Raw genomic sequence first — 13477 nt, 5'->3', positions numbered from 1 at the left:
ATACAAAAAAAATGGAAGTTTAAGGTAGTAATTTAAAATAAATTTTTCATAAGGTAGTAAATACAAAAGTGGTGTATTTTTAAGGTAGTAAATACCAAAAAAACCTATGGAGTACTTAATTAATATGAATACTCCTTCCATTCTTGAATGTAAGTCCTTTTGGAATCCAAAACAATCCAACAAAAGTACAATTATCACATGAATTTCAATAGAATATAGGACTCATGTGGCCATGTGGTTAGAATAGAGAAATAATTGTTGGGTTTAAGATAAAAGTTTACTTCAGAGTAAACAAGTGTATCTTTTGATATTTATAAGGGTATAAAGGGAATAAATGCTAGATAAATAATGAAAGATTCCAAAAGGGACTAATAAAAATTAATAACTCAATAATAATAAAAAAGAGATTAATATTAAAAAAAAATGGTAGTAAAATTATAAATATACGTCGAGCCACACGTGCAGCGCACGTGCTTCTGACTAGTTTCTAAAAACACCAGAGAAGTTTGCTGCAAAGATTGTTAAGGGAGTTCGATCTGTTGGTTGGACAGTTGGAAATAACAATGTATTCGGAGTTTTCCGGTTTGCGCCCGGTCGGATTAAATGGCCTAGTGGACCGGTTGGACTTGAACCCATCTTGTTTTGTTTCCTTTTCTTGTGAAACATATAAATAGTCCCTATTATTATTTTCTTGGCACAATATAATATTCGGATTTATAGAAAGACAGAAAATAAAAAACATAAACCTTAATATCTCCATTCGAGATTTGAGCAGTTCTTGAGCAATTCCAACCTTCGTTCGTCACTATAAACCTGCACCGGTAGGGTGGCGAAATTCGCTTCTAAGGCAGTGGCCATCCTACTAATACTCTCGCCCAAGCACGCTTAATTGCGGAGTTCTGATGGGATCCGATGCATTTTCGAGATCTGAGCAGTTATTGAGCAATTCCAACCTTTGAATTCTGGGTGTAGAATTTAGAGATGTTGTGTTAACCTTGGGGGACGTTCGTCACTATAAACCTGCACCGGTAGGGTAGCGAAATTCGCTTCTAAGATAGTCGTCATCCTAGTGGGATCTGGTGCATTAGTGTTGATGTATGGGTGCGATCATACCAATGAATGCACAGTAATTCAAGTACAAAGCATATTACATTGATTCAAGCCTTCAGTACACCGGCTTGAAATTCTTAATGATAGGGTTTATATAATACAAGTAATAGTCATATACTCATATGTGATACATACTGCTCGATGCATCCGTTCAAAGAAGAGGAGCAATTCAGAAAATGAAAGCGCAGATGCCAAACTATGAATTAAAAGTGATTAATGCTGAGATAGTAAACGCTGTGGTGGAGCTTTTTCGAGAGCAAGGAATTGGTTTAGAAGATTCCAATACGGATGTTGGAAGATAAATTTTGGACACTTAACAGATTTAGCAAAATGTATATTGAAAGAGATTTCTCTGTATATATATGGCTGTTTTTGTTCACACACTGAGCTACACATAGAGTTCAACAAGTATAATGTTCAGATTTGAAACAGTAAACAAGAATCTACAATCGGTAAAAAATGGTCAACTTCTAACTTTTTAACCTAGGAACAACCTGAAGACAGAGGGGTGGTCTTATACCGGCCAAAGCAAGTATAGAACTTGGCAAAGTCCATATTCCATCTCCACAGATCAACCCAGAAGCAACTGCAGGTCCAAATGCATCAGCATTGGCTTTATTAGTGCACTGCCACAAAAAGAGTATTAAGCTACCAACACACATGTCAATGGTAAAGTAACCTCCAATGTAGAAAGGTATGGCCATGGCCATTGGAATTGGTATGAATCTTGCCCATTTATTCCCCAAAAAGTCTCTGATCCCGTTGACGGCCATAGCTCCAGCAAAAAATATCACACATAATGTGAGACAATTTTTTGGCAATGAACCAAATCCCTCTACTCCAAGAGTGGCCATGCTCCTGTATATGGCACCATAGGGTGCCATATATTGTGATGTATTCTCACCTAGATCAGGGAAGGCTTTGTAGAAAAGCCAGAAGACACAAGGAGAGATAATACAACCCATTGCCGTTCCTATTATCTGGCTCACAAACATGGACCGAGGAGAAGCTAGTGTCATGTAACCCGTTTTGAAGTCTTGGGAAAGATCAGATGCTGTGGCAACAATGTTCATCAACACCCCACAGGCTGCTAGTCCAGCGATAATCCCACCATGAGAAGCACCAGCCCAAGCGCCAATTACAAAAATAGCCAATTTTCCGTATGTTGAGGCCAAGGACCAGTCAGTAAGCCCGCACCCATAGGCATTACAGAACGCCAACATTGGTGCAATAATATACATGACTAGGACATGATACCACTTGAGACTATGGAAGATATGAGGCAGTGTGATGATAGATACTGTGGCAATGGTAACATAGCCAACTACTGCAACCCAATTTGGGATTTGGTCCTTGAGAAAATAGTGAGTTCTCCGTTGATCATCAAATGATTGTGATGCAGAGTCTTCAGAATTTGGCTGTCCATCAGAGGGAAGAATAGCACCTGAATCCTTCCTCTGAAATTGCTTGTACAAACCGAAAATCGTTCTCCCAAATACTTTAACAAAGTTGTAGAGTCCATCACCAAGGATGATGGCTATGGCTATAAATATCTACAAGAAAGTCAAGAGTATCAAATTTCTATGCACGTCATTCTTGTGGAGCACAACACAAATACTGAGTATTAAACAAGAAGGTACCTGATAACCTTGCAAACCGTGCATGGTTTGTGTAAGCTGTACTTCATACCATTGACCTTTCTTAGTCTCTATAAGGGGCCACATGATACCCCATGATAATATTGCACCGAATAGCAAAGATATATTGATAAGATACGGGCATATCATACCAACACCTACATAAGTTGCGGAGAAATCAAAGTAAAACCTGTAATTATGTCCACACACAAAAAACGCAAGCAGATGTTAGAACTGAATCACTCGAACAAGTTTGACTCTCAATTGAAAATATAACAACTGTTTCAACTTGTGAATTAGTATTCATCCATTAAACTTAATTCAAACACGGTTTATCGGAATAATTATTTTTATTATTCAAAGTACACGATATATTTGGGTGACAAATGAAACTACAATTTTCCATTAACACTAATTAACCCAAGGGATCAGCAGAGACAGAATGATGTCCATATTCATACCTGCTGGCAAAGGCTTTCAGACCAAAGGTTGGAAAGTTTGTAAATCCACAAGTTTGTCCTCCTGTGAAGAACCACTGGAAGAAACCCCACAAGAAGCTGAATGTGAAAAACTTTCCTAATGTCTTCACCTGCTTCCTGTATTTAAAGAAAAGTTCATAAAAAAAGAAAATCGAATGTGTTGACGCATGTTGCCCAGGAGGCAATTGCAATACATCAGACCATGTTCTAAACCCTTACTTGGCTAATTTGGCCCCCTTTGGAGTGTGGAAGCTGTTGATAAGGTGGGCAGTAGCAGTCCCACTAGGATATATAAGTTTGAAGTCGATAATCATAATCTGCAGACAAAAGAAAGTGAGCAATTCTAATCAATTCCCACCCCTGGTAATTATAAAAGATAACTGTCATTTTATTAAATTATGTCGATTTAAGTATAAAATTAAATCAGATATAATTGGCAATAGTAGACCTACTCTTTGCATAAAGTGTTTCACTTAAACTGCATCTAGACACTTACAGAGAACTTCCGCTTATTACAAATCCTCTATTGCTATTCTTCAGAAGTTCAGAGCAACAAGGAAGAGAACCTCCTTAACGTTGACACACACTATAGTACGATCTCCATTTGGATAAACTTAAGAGACAAAAGGAAAACTCAAAAACAGTAACATACTGCGATTGAGAGTGCATGTGAAGCAAAAACATTTTCAGCACAACATGCCAGCTGATCTTGAAATATTCAATTTGGTATAAAAGCTGATTGTTTAATGCAATTGCATGAAAACAGTTGGTCAAGTATGGAAATATGGAATACATCAAGTCGTTAAGGCGAGCCGAAAATACCAACCTTCCGGAGAGGGACTACTGAGAACAAACCAAGAAAGCTAACTACAAAGAGAAACCCAATCATCCATCCCAGACGTGGATCCTTGATGTCATGTTGAAAGCCTTTGTCTCCTCTGTGGGCAATTTTCGAGCTCATTGCAAGGATGTAACTACCAAAACCCCCTGTTGCACAAGTAAGCTTCAGTGGGGTACAATAAAATTTTGAAACAGAAAAGATATGCATACCTCAACAAAAATAAAAATGAAAAGGCATAGTTACATAGACATATAATATAGTCCAAAAGACATGCTGCATCAATACTTCAAAGCATGCTGCCATTTTCTGTCCTCTATTACAAAATCAAAGAACTGAAATATAACAATGCTGAATGGCTGAACCATAGCTATGATTTATGAATACACTATTGTAAATTGAACTAATGGCATCTGAGTTACACAAGTGTTTCCATTCTCAAGTGTAGAGCTATGCACAAAAGAATATTTTCTTTGGCAATATCACAAAAAACATTACACAATGTACCCATGTTGTAGGCATCTCAAATTGCCAATGACATAAATCACGAACATATGAAAAGGGAAACCAGCCCTCTAGCCCAAGTGAAAGGGAGCAAAGCAGTACAGGCATCGATTCCAAGCTAATGTCAATTGGAAAACACAAAGAAGCGTGCCACCATCCAGTTCATGACTTTGACAGATAACTCAAAGTTTTTTTTTTTTGGCAAATAACTCAAAGTTATGACAACATAAAGTTATGTTGACATTTCAAAAACAAAATAGCAGAGTAAAGAACAACAAAAATTTAGGCATCTGTTAGTGGCTTGTAGCATCTTATATAGTTTTATCCCTCTCAGCTAAAATCTGAATTCCTTCTACTCCCTCCGCCCCTTAATAGTCACCCCGCTTTCCTTACAAATTTGTCCCTTAATACTCGTCCCGTTTCTATAATGACATATTTTTACTAATATTATATTATTTCTCTCACTTCACCACGGACCCACCTATATTCCTACTTCCTTAAAAAACATTAAAAAAATCAATCCCCCACCAAATTGGCTTAAACTCTGTGTCGGTCAAACCGGGGCGAGTATTTCGAGACGAAGGGAGTACTATATTTTCACATCTTTATGCCGCAACAGCAAACATTTGTTTATGTTCCCTTTAAATCTATTTAATTATCTAGTAACAAGGCTCCTGGTTGGAGGCAGCTTGACAAGATTGCTTAGGATTTAGGACGGAGATGTCCATTAATAGAGAGAGATTTCTTGATATCTTCCTATACTATTATCTTATATGGTATCAAACTAGGTCCCTGAAATCCTAGTAGCCACCCACCTCCTATCTTCTTCTTTATTCCTTCTTTCTCCTAATCTCCCATGGCTGACACATCTAAGTTGCATCCTGCAACAACAGTCACAAACATCAAATCATGCATTCCCATTGCTCTTGACTATGAAGGAAGCCAATACAATAACTGGGCTACCCTCTTCAAGCTCCATAGCCGAGCCAATCTGGTAATTGATCACATCTTACCACCTGCTTCCTCCACCACCTCGTCGATTGCAACAGAGGAAACCCCATCCCTCTCTTTCCTTTTTACGTCCCCGTGTCCCCCTGTGTGGCGACATGGAGGCAAAAAAGGGGATCCTATTGTTCCGACCTAGGATAATAAGCCCATGAGCTTGGTCTTACTTCACCGCCGAGAAACGAAAGAACACTTCCAACTCCAAGTTTAAGTTTAACTCAGACGTCGCTCGCCTCTTTTTGGGTGTCAAGCAGTGTCAAACCAAAATACCCAACAACCATTAGCTCTCCCTGAAAAGGGGGTGATCCAGCCGCACCTTCCAGTACGGCTACCTTGTTACGACTAACTCTATGGGAATGGCTCGATAACATTATACGACAATGGATTTACAGTACAATTTCCAATGATCTTCTCAATGCCATCATTGATCAAGAAGACATTGCATTCGAGGCCTGGAATCTCGTTGCTCATCTATTCCAGGACAACAAGGCTAGGGCTCTTGCCCTTGATGCAAAATTCACAAACACAAAATTGGTGGATTTTCCAAACGTCAAGGCTTACTGTACCAGGCTCAAGGTGATTCTTGCTGACAGCCTTGCCAAAGTCGGCCACAAGGTCTCCGACGAACGTCTGGTGATCAGTCTCCTGCGTGGGTTATCCGAAGAATACAAACACTTCCAACCACAGTGCAACACCGTACTCCTCTTCCAACCTTTGAAGTTGTGCGGTCGATGCTCGATCTTGAGGAGGACAACAATGGCGAGGATGCCATCCATGATCAAGGTTCGAATACAGCTCTTCTTTCCCACAATATTGCTTCTCATAATTTTCCTGTTAATGGGAAGCCAAACATTCTAAAATTTCCTCCTAACAATCGAGGTAATTCCAACAACCGGGGAAAGAAGAAGAATCGCGGTCGTGACGGCGGAAACCACAACAACTGCGGTGGTTCTTGGGGTTGTCAAAACAGCGACGCCGGCAATCGCAACCACAACCACCAAAGCCCCCGCAGCGACCGACTGCTCGACCTTGGTTTTTCCCTCCTTGGGCTGCTAGGGGGCCACAGCCGTGGGTCACCCCACTTTGTCCCTACCCTACCACAGGTGGCAGCAGCCTCACCCAAGCCCGACACAGCAGGGCATACTGGGAACTCACCATCTCCGGTCAAAAAATGGTCAGGATCGTTTCGAACCGTTTACAAAGCAAGAAACTGTGAAGTGTGAAGCAAAAAAAAGGAAGGGGAAATAATCAGACACCATGGATCGAACCCGGATCTTTGCTGTGAAATGGAAGAGAAAGAGAAACAACCACAAGAACACCTGGTTCTTTTGTAATACTATGTCGCATATACTATGTTTTACCAGCTTATTACTATAAATTATCAGATCAGTTTTTTCGGTACTAGTAAGGGTTCAGACGTTCAGTTTGAGTGAGTTTGAGTGAACCCTTACTAGTGCCGCCACTGAGTTTGAGTGAAGGACCAAAGAAATTTAGAAGTCTTTTCGATCTTTATGAAGTGACGGAAAGACTAGAAGATAATACTTCTGTATTTTGTTTATTCTCTGATATTGAACCAATGAACTTTGATGAGGCAAAGAGACAGAAAGAATGTATTGAAGCAATGAATGAAGAAATTTATGCCACCCAGAAACGGTATGGTTGTTAATTTCAATAGTAGCACAATTTCAATGGAAGATTCATCAAATTGATGTAAAATCTGTTTTTCTAAATGGATTTCTGGGGGAAGAGGTGTACATTGAACAACAAGAGGGTTATGTCGTCAAGGGACATGAAAGTAAGGTTCTTAGATTGAAGAATGCTTTGTATGGATTAAAGCAAGCACCACGAGCCTGGAATAGTCGGTTAGATAAGTACTTGCAAGATAATGGTTTTCCAAGGTGCATTCATGAGTATGCACTTTATGTGAAGAAGAAAAACAATGATGTTTTTTATGTTTGCATCTATGTGGATGATCTTATATTCACGGGAAGTAGTACTGAAATGTTTGAAGATTTCAAGAAAATAATGGCACGTGAATTTGAGATGATGGATATGGGACCCATGTCCTACTATTTGGGAATTGAAGTTATACAAAGTGATGATGGAATCTTTATCTCGCAAAAAGCATATACAAAAGGAGTATTAAAGAAATTTAATATGCTGAATGTTAATCCAATAGCTCTCCTATGGAATGTGGGGTAAAATTGTCAAAAAATGCCATATGGACGAGTTAGCACAAGTAGGTGATGGTTTCGATTAGTTTTTTGTGTTGGTTAGATTGAATTCGATTAGGTTTTTGTTTTTTGGGTTTATGTGGATTTGATTGCTTTTTGATGTGATTTAGGTGATCTCGGCAGTCGTCAAATTGCCGTCAAAGAGGCCCAATCTCGCAACGGCGGATGCGACGGTGGAGGCTACAACGGAGGTGGTCGTCGTGAAGGAGGCTACAATTACGGCAGATACAAAGGTGAAGGTGGGCCAGGTGGCTATGATGGTGGCCGTCGGAGAAGAGAGAAACACCATAAGATCCATCGTCCCCATCGAAGCGGTGCACCAGCATCTACCCTTCTCTACTATGCGGCGGGGTGGTCGGTGGTGGCAGCTTTGTCACCGCCTCTTGCTAATGTTACGTAGTTGATGTTGTTGGTTGGTGTTGTTTGATGTTGTTCACGGTGTTGCTTTGGTCTTTTTCTGTTATATCTTTTATTATGATTAATTCGTTTTAGTTAAGAATTAATTCGTTTTAGTTAAGAATAATTTCGTTTTACATTCTGCATCCTGGTTGTTGGTGGTGGGAGTCGTCGCCTCCTGCTGATGTTACCTAGTTGATGTTGTTGCATGTTGGTCGGTGTTGTTGATGGTGTTGCTTTGTTGTTGTTATTCGTTTTAGTTATGATTAATTCGTTTTAGTTAAGAATTAATTCGTTTTAGTTAAGAATAATTTTGTTTTAGTTATTTTATCTTTTTAGTTAAAATTATTATTTTAGTTATACTTTTGTTAAATTTAGTTATGGAATAAAATGGTTTGGTTACATTTTTTCCATTTAAGACAATTATTGTTTTAGTTGTACGTTTTTTACATTTAGTTAAGAAATAAAGTGGTTTAGTTATTTTTTTCCATTTAAGTAAATTATTTTTTTAGTTAAGAATAGTTTTGTTTTAGTTAAGAATAATTTCGTTTTAATTAAGAATAGTTTTTAAGAATTATTTCATTTTTGGTAAGAGTAAATTTATTATGAGGTTTAGGTATTCCGTATGATTTTGAATTTTAATTAAGATTTTCTGAGGTTTAGTTAAGATTTTCTTAGTTTTTGGTTTTTGTCTATGAGTTTTCATTTTCTTATTTTTAGTTATGATTCTAGAAATTCGAGTTATGATTTTTTGAGTTTAGTTACGATTAAATTTGTTTTAGTTGAGATTAATTTAGTTATGATTTTGAGTTTTAGTTAAAATTTTATAGGATTAATTGACCAGAATAATCCCAACTTTAGGTGGTTTGCTTTTAATAATCCCAACTATAAGTTTTTTTTTAATAATCCGAACTTTTACACCTATTGACTTTTAACGGGCCTAGCAGGTAAGTTACTTACTGTAGCAGGTAATGTATGGCGTGGCGCTGACACGGCAATAGAGAGTTAGTTTTTTTTTCTTTAAATGCATTTATTCCCCCTTATTTATTTTCCTTAATAAATCTCCTTATAACCCTTGTTTCTCATTTTGTCATTTTCTTTGATTCTCCACCCAAAATTTTAAATGTTTTCAAACCTCATATTTTAATGTGACATTTAATAGCTGAACGAAGTAAACCTCATATGTTAGATCCACCGGGTCATTTTCGGGTTCAAGGGGGTGTATTCCTTTGGGTTTTTTTTTTAAAGGATACAGAGTTCAATTTATTTAAATGGGTTACTACCAGTAACTTACTAGTAGTAACAAGGTTGATGACCTTTGATTTCAGTTATTTGAAAGGGATACAACCATAGCAGAAATGGTGGTTACCAAATGAAGCACGATGAAGATGATGTAGTATGATTTAAGTTTATTTACCTGCCAAATTAAACAAATAACACAAAGTAAAAACAAAAATGTCAAAATGAACCTCCTTTTACAATCAAAAAATTGTCAAATTACAATCTAAGGTTAAACATACGAGCATGGAAGGTGTTTGATTTTTGTTTTTATTTTATTTTACAGCAGATGAAAAACAAAAAGGGTTTAACTTTGGGTGAATGGATATTGAATGAATGACGTGTACCAAATTTTTTAGAGAGAAACTAAAAGCCCAAGTCCAAGTTTGCAAGTGTTTACCATTTTAACAGGTTACCGGTTTTTGGGATTGTTAAAAGTCATTAGGGGTAAAATTTGGATTATTAAAAAAAAAACCATAGTTGGGATTAATAAAAGTGAAACGTTCAAAGTTGGAATTTTTCCAGTCAATTATTCCAATTTTATAAGGTTTATTTAAGATTTTTTCAGTTTAGGTTACGTGTCTCTGAGTTTCGGTTAAGACATTCTTAGTTTTAGTTATGATTTAAGAAGTTTTATTTATGATTTCAGATGTTTTAGTTACATGTTTTTGAGTTTTAGTTAAGATTTTAGAAGTTATAGTTTTTTAAGGTTAAGTTATGATTTCTGAGTTTCATTTAAGATTTTCTGAATTTTAGTTATGATTTTCTCAGGTTTAGTTAATAATTATCTTGTTTTAGTTATGATTAAGTTTATTTTAATTATGAATAATTTCGTTTTAGTTAAGATTAAATTTGTTTTAGTTAGTACAAAGTTTGTTTAAAAATCATAACATTCGACTCGTAATGTAACTATTTCTGTTATACTATAACTATTTTGTTATTCAATTAGTTATTACTAAAAAAAACAATTTTTTTTAAGAAATATATTATTATTATTTAAATTAAAAAATGTTGACGTCAGCATAACGCGCGCGGCAAAATGTTGCTTGCAAGACGTCTTTCCTTAACTTTTTTGTCAGGTGGTCTGACACAAAAGTTGTTGTCAAATATGTAACTACGAGTATACCTAAGGCAAGTCCAAATTCTTCTTAATATTCAGTTAGTTTTATTTCACCTTAATCTATAAAGGAACAACGGGAAAATGAGGATACGAATCAATAAAACGAACAAACAAAACGAATATATTTTATAAAATAATTTCCTTAGTTGTAAATAATTTCCTTAGTTGTATCTGGGTACAACTAGCTCTCTAGCATCAAGGTATACCGTATACCCAACCGGCAAAATGAACAAAAATACACCCTTGGGTGCATCGTACACCTAGAGCAATGTGTATCCGAGATGAGCACAATGGAAAATCTCCGCAACTGGTTCCAAGTACACAATAATATTATTCCAAATTCCACAGCAGTTAAGAGTATGGTTCTATTAAAGACGTTGAAGTTCACTATTGACTAGCATGTGAATACCAGCTTGTAATTACAATAATTGTACAGTCCTTAATCAATAAACATCCACAGAACACGCAAACTCAAAATGCCAACTTTTCACACTTTGTTATCAAAGAAAAAACTATGAACCATTTGGATGCCATAAATTGGTAACAGGTTGTGCCCCCCAACAATTACAAAGGGTCGTTGATGATCATCACACAGGCGTGCTTTGTTTTGCTAATACTACTATTCTACTAATCTATGCAAGGAGAACATTGTGTGCAATTTTAGTTTCTTTAACATAGGTCAGGTCCACCATTACATTAATCTCATTTTTGCTATGCACAAATCCAAAAATTGGGACCCACAAACCCACTTCCATTTCCTCGAAAACAAACCAGACCCTTTTTCAAAAAAATTATTAACCTCAACTGAACTAAAATCATAGGAAAAAAGTCTAATCTAATACGGAGTAAGTAATCGCAAGGCCTTATTATCCTGTGTCCTGAAGGTTAATTATTTTAAATTTTGTTAGATCAATAATAATAGTGTCATCTACATTAAATTTTTTATCACTAAGTAATATAGAAGTGTACTTAATAGAGGTTCCACGTTACACCTTCCGTCTTTTAAAGAATTCGTTACAAGTACGGAGTACAAATTTTCTGAAAGATTTTTTTTTGTGCAAGTGAGCCACAATAACGGGGATGAGAATCGATCACAAGATCCTCCAAAATCGGGATAGAAACTCTAACCAACTCAACTATCTCCCACAATGTGAAAAATTTGTTCATAGTTGATACAAATATTAAATTGTTGGACCACCAAATAAATTTAATTTATACAGCACCTTATTTTTCACTCTGGTCCACTTCCAAGGCCCCACTCCACCGTTTTGGATACTGAATGATGAATGATGACGAATGAACTAGCTTAAAGATTCTTACCACTATTTTATTTAAAACGATCTACTTAAGCTTAATCACCAATCAAATATAATAAAGATCAACTTAAGCTCCTTACTCATTACTCACGTGTAAAGACTAAAAGAGTCTAAACTGTTTACTCAGATTTTTCATCATAATTTTCCAAGTATCGTCATAGGAAATTTTGTAACAAATTCCCCCAGATAACTTACTGAAATATGCATACTATTTAAAAATCCCCCTAAAAACTAATTAACCATACTTGATCCGTAAAATTATCGATGAAGAAACGTCATCTTTGGTTTACTACCCTCATACACTGTGACTTGTGATTATCAAATACACTCCATGTACTCCATAGTCCGTTCTAAACTATGAAGTTATAGTCACTCTTATAAAGTTTAGATCAGGTAAGACGTTAACATTGCAATAGAATACGATGTCATTCTTCTTTTTTTTTTGTCAAAAAACATCCTAAAATTCTTACCAAGATCATTTTTTACTATTGACTATATCTAATTTCCATATAAAGTTTAATTAATGATTGTAACAAAAATAAACGCTTCATAATCTACTACGGGTACAAGTCTACCAGTACACCGCATAATCAATAACGACTTTAATTTATCCAACACGAACTTAAAACCAAAAAAATGAACTTACCGGAAAAAGCGATTCCGGAGGAGGCGACGACGCAAGTCTGAATAACGGTATTCTCTTGACGAGTAAAAGGTTGCTTAAGAACCCCAAATTTCTCAAGAAATTTAGTCCAAGTTTTAACGAAGAAAAACCCTAACAATCCAGCGGAAACATTCAGCGACGGAATCACACCAGTAGTTAGATTAAGCTTCATTACAATGAAGGTAAACAAAACGCTGAGAATCAAGCTAACAACGAAAGCTCTGAGAGTAAGTTGACTTTGCCATGGCGGGACCACCTTGCCGGAGAACAACTTCTCCACCGACGGCGTTGGTGGTTCGTTACTGTTGTTGTCGCCGTCTGGTGTGGAGTAAACATTGCGGCGGCGGAAGTTGTCGGGAGATGTTTCTGCCGCTTTCTCCACGTCCATGGTGGCTGACCGGTGGTTCGTGACGAGGCGGGATTGGATCTGAGTAGAGGATGGGAAATGGTGATGTGTGAGGGGAGAATTTAAAGGGAGGTTGAGGTAGTGGTGGACACTGGTGGTGAATTGGTGATGGTGTGAGAAAATGAGGTGGTTTTACATTTGGCAGTTTGTTTGTGGGGTTTGTTTTGACAGTGCGTGGACTGTGGAGTAATCCACTGTAAATCTGTATCAACCAGTCAGCACCGTGCAATGCACACCTTCACACTCTCTCCGTCCTAAAATTATAATTCTGTTTTTTGAATAAGGCATCTCAAAATTATAGTTTTGTTTCTAATTTTGGTTATTAATGTGTTCATTTTCTCATGTACTATACTCCCTCTGAATCTAAATATTTTTCCCATTTAGAAACTTGACACTATTCACAATGGAAGAGAATCTTATTGATTATGTTCAACATATAAGAAACAATATAGTCATGTGGGTCTTGTTTCATTCGTCTCAACGAGTACTT

At 36.8% G+C, this 13477-nt stretch overlaps 1 protein-coding gene across 1 annotated transcript; it reads right to left on the bottom strand.

Moving 5' to 3' along the window:
• Positions 1 to 1443: 1443 nt before the first annotated feature.
• LOC110797432 (probable metal-nicotianamine transporter YSL7) lies at positions 1444 to 13165 on the bottom strand. The gene is made up of 6 exons (XM_022002548.2): positions 12564 to 13165; positions 4053 to 4213; positions 3446 to 3543; positions 3209 to 3343; positions 2751 to 2937; positions 1444 to 2663 (listed from the first exon to the last, which is right to left on the bottom strand). The coding sequence occupies exons 1-6, from the start codon at positions 12967 to 12969 to the stop codon at positions 1581 to 1583; spliced, it is 2070 nt and encodes a 689-aa protein (XP_021858240.1). The 5' UTR covers positions 12970 to 13165; the 3' UTR covers positions 1444 to 1580.
• Positions 13166 to 13477: the final 312 nt, after the last annotated feature.

The sequence above is a fragment of the Spinacia oleracea genome, chromosome 4 (assembly GCF_020520425.1).
Source record: "Spinacia oleracea cultivar Varoflay chromosome 4, BTI_SOV_V1, whole genome shotgun sequence".
Taxonomy (NCBI): Eukaryota; Viridiplantae; Streptophyta; class Magnoliopsida; order Caryophyllales; family Amaranthaceae; genus Spinacia; species Spinacia oleracea.
Note: the sequence above shows the minus strand (reverse complement) of the source record. Positions and strands in the feature narration are given on the sequence as shown.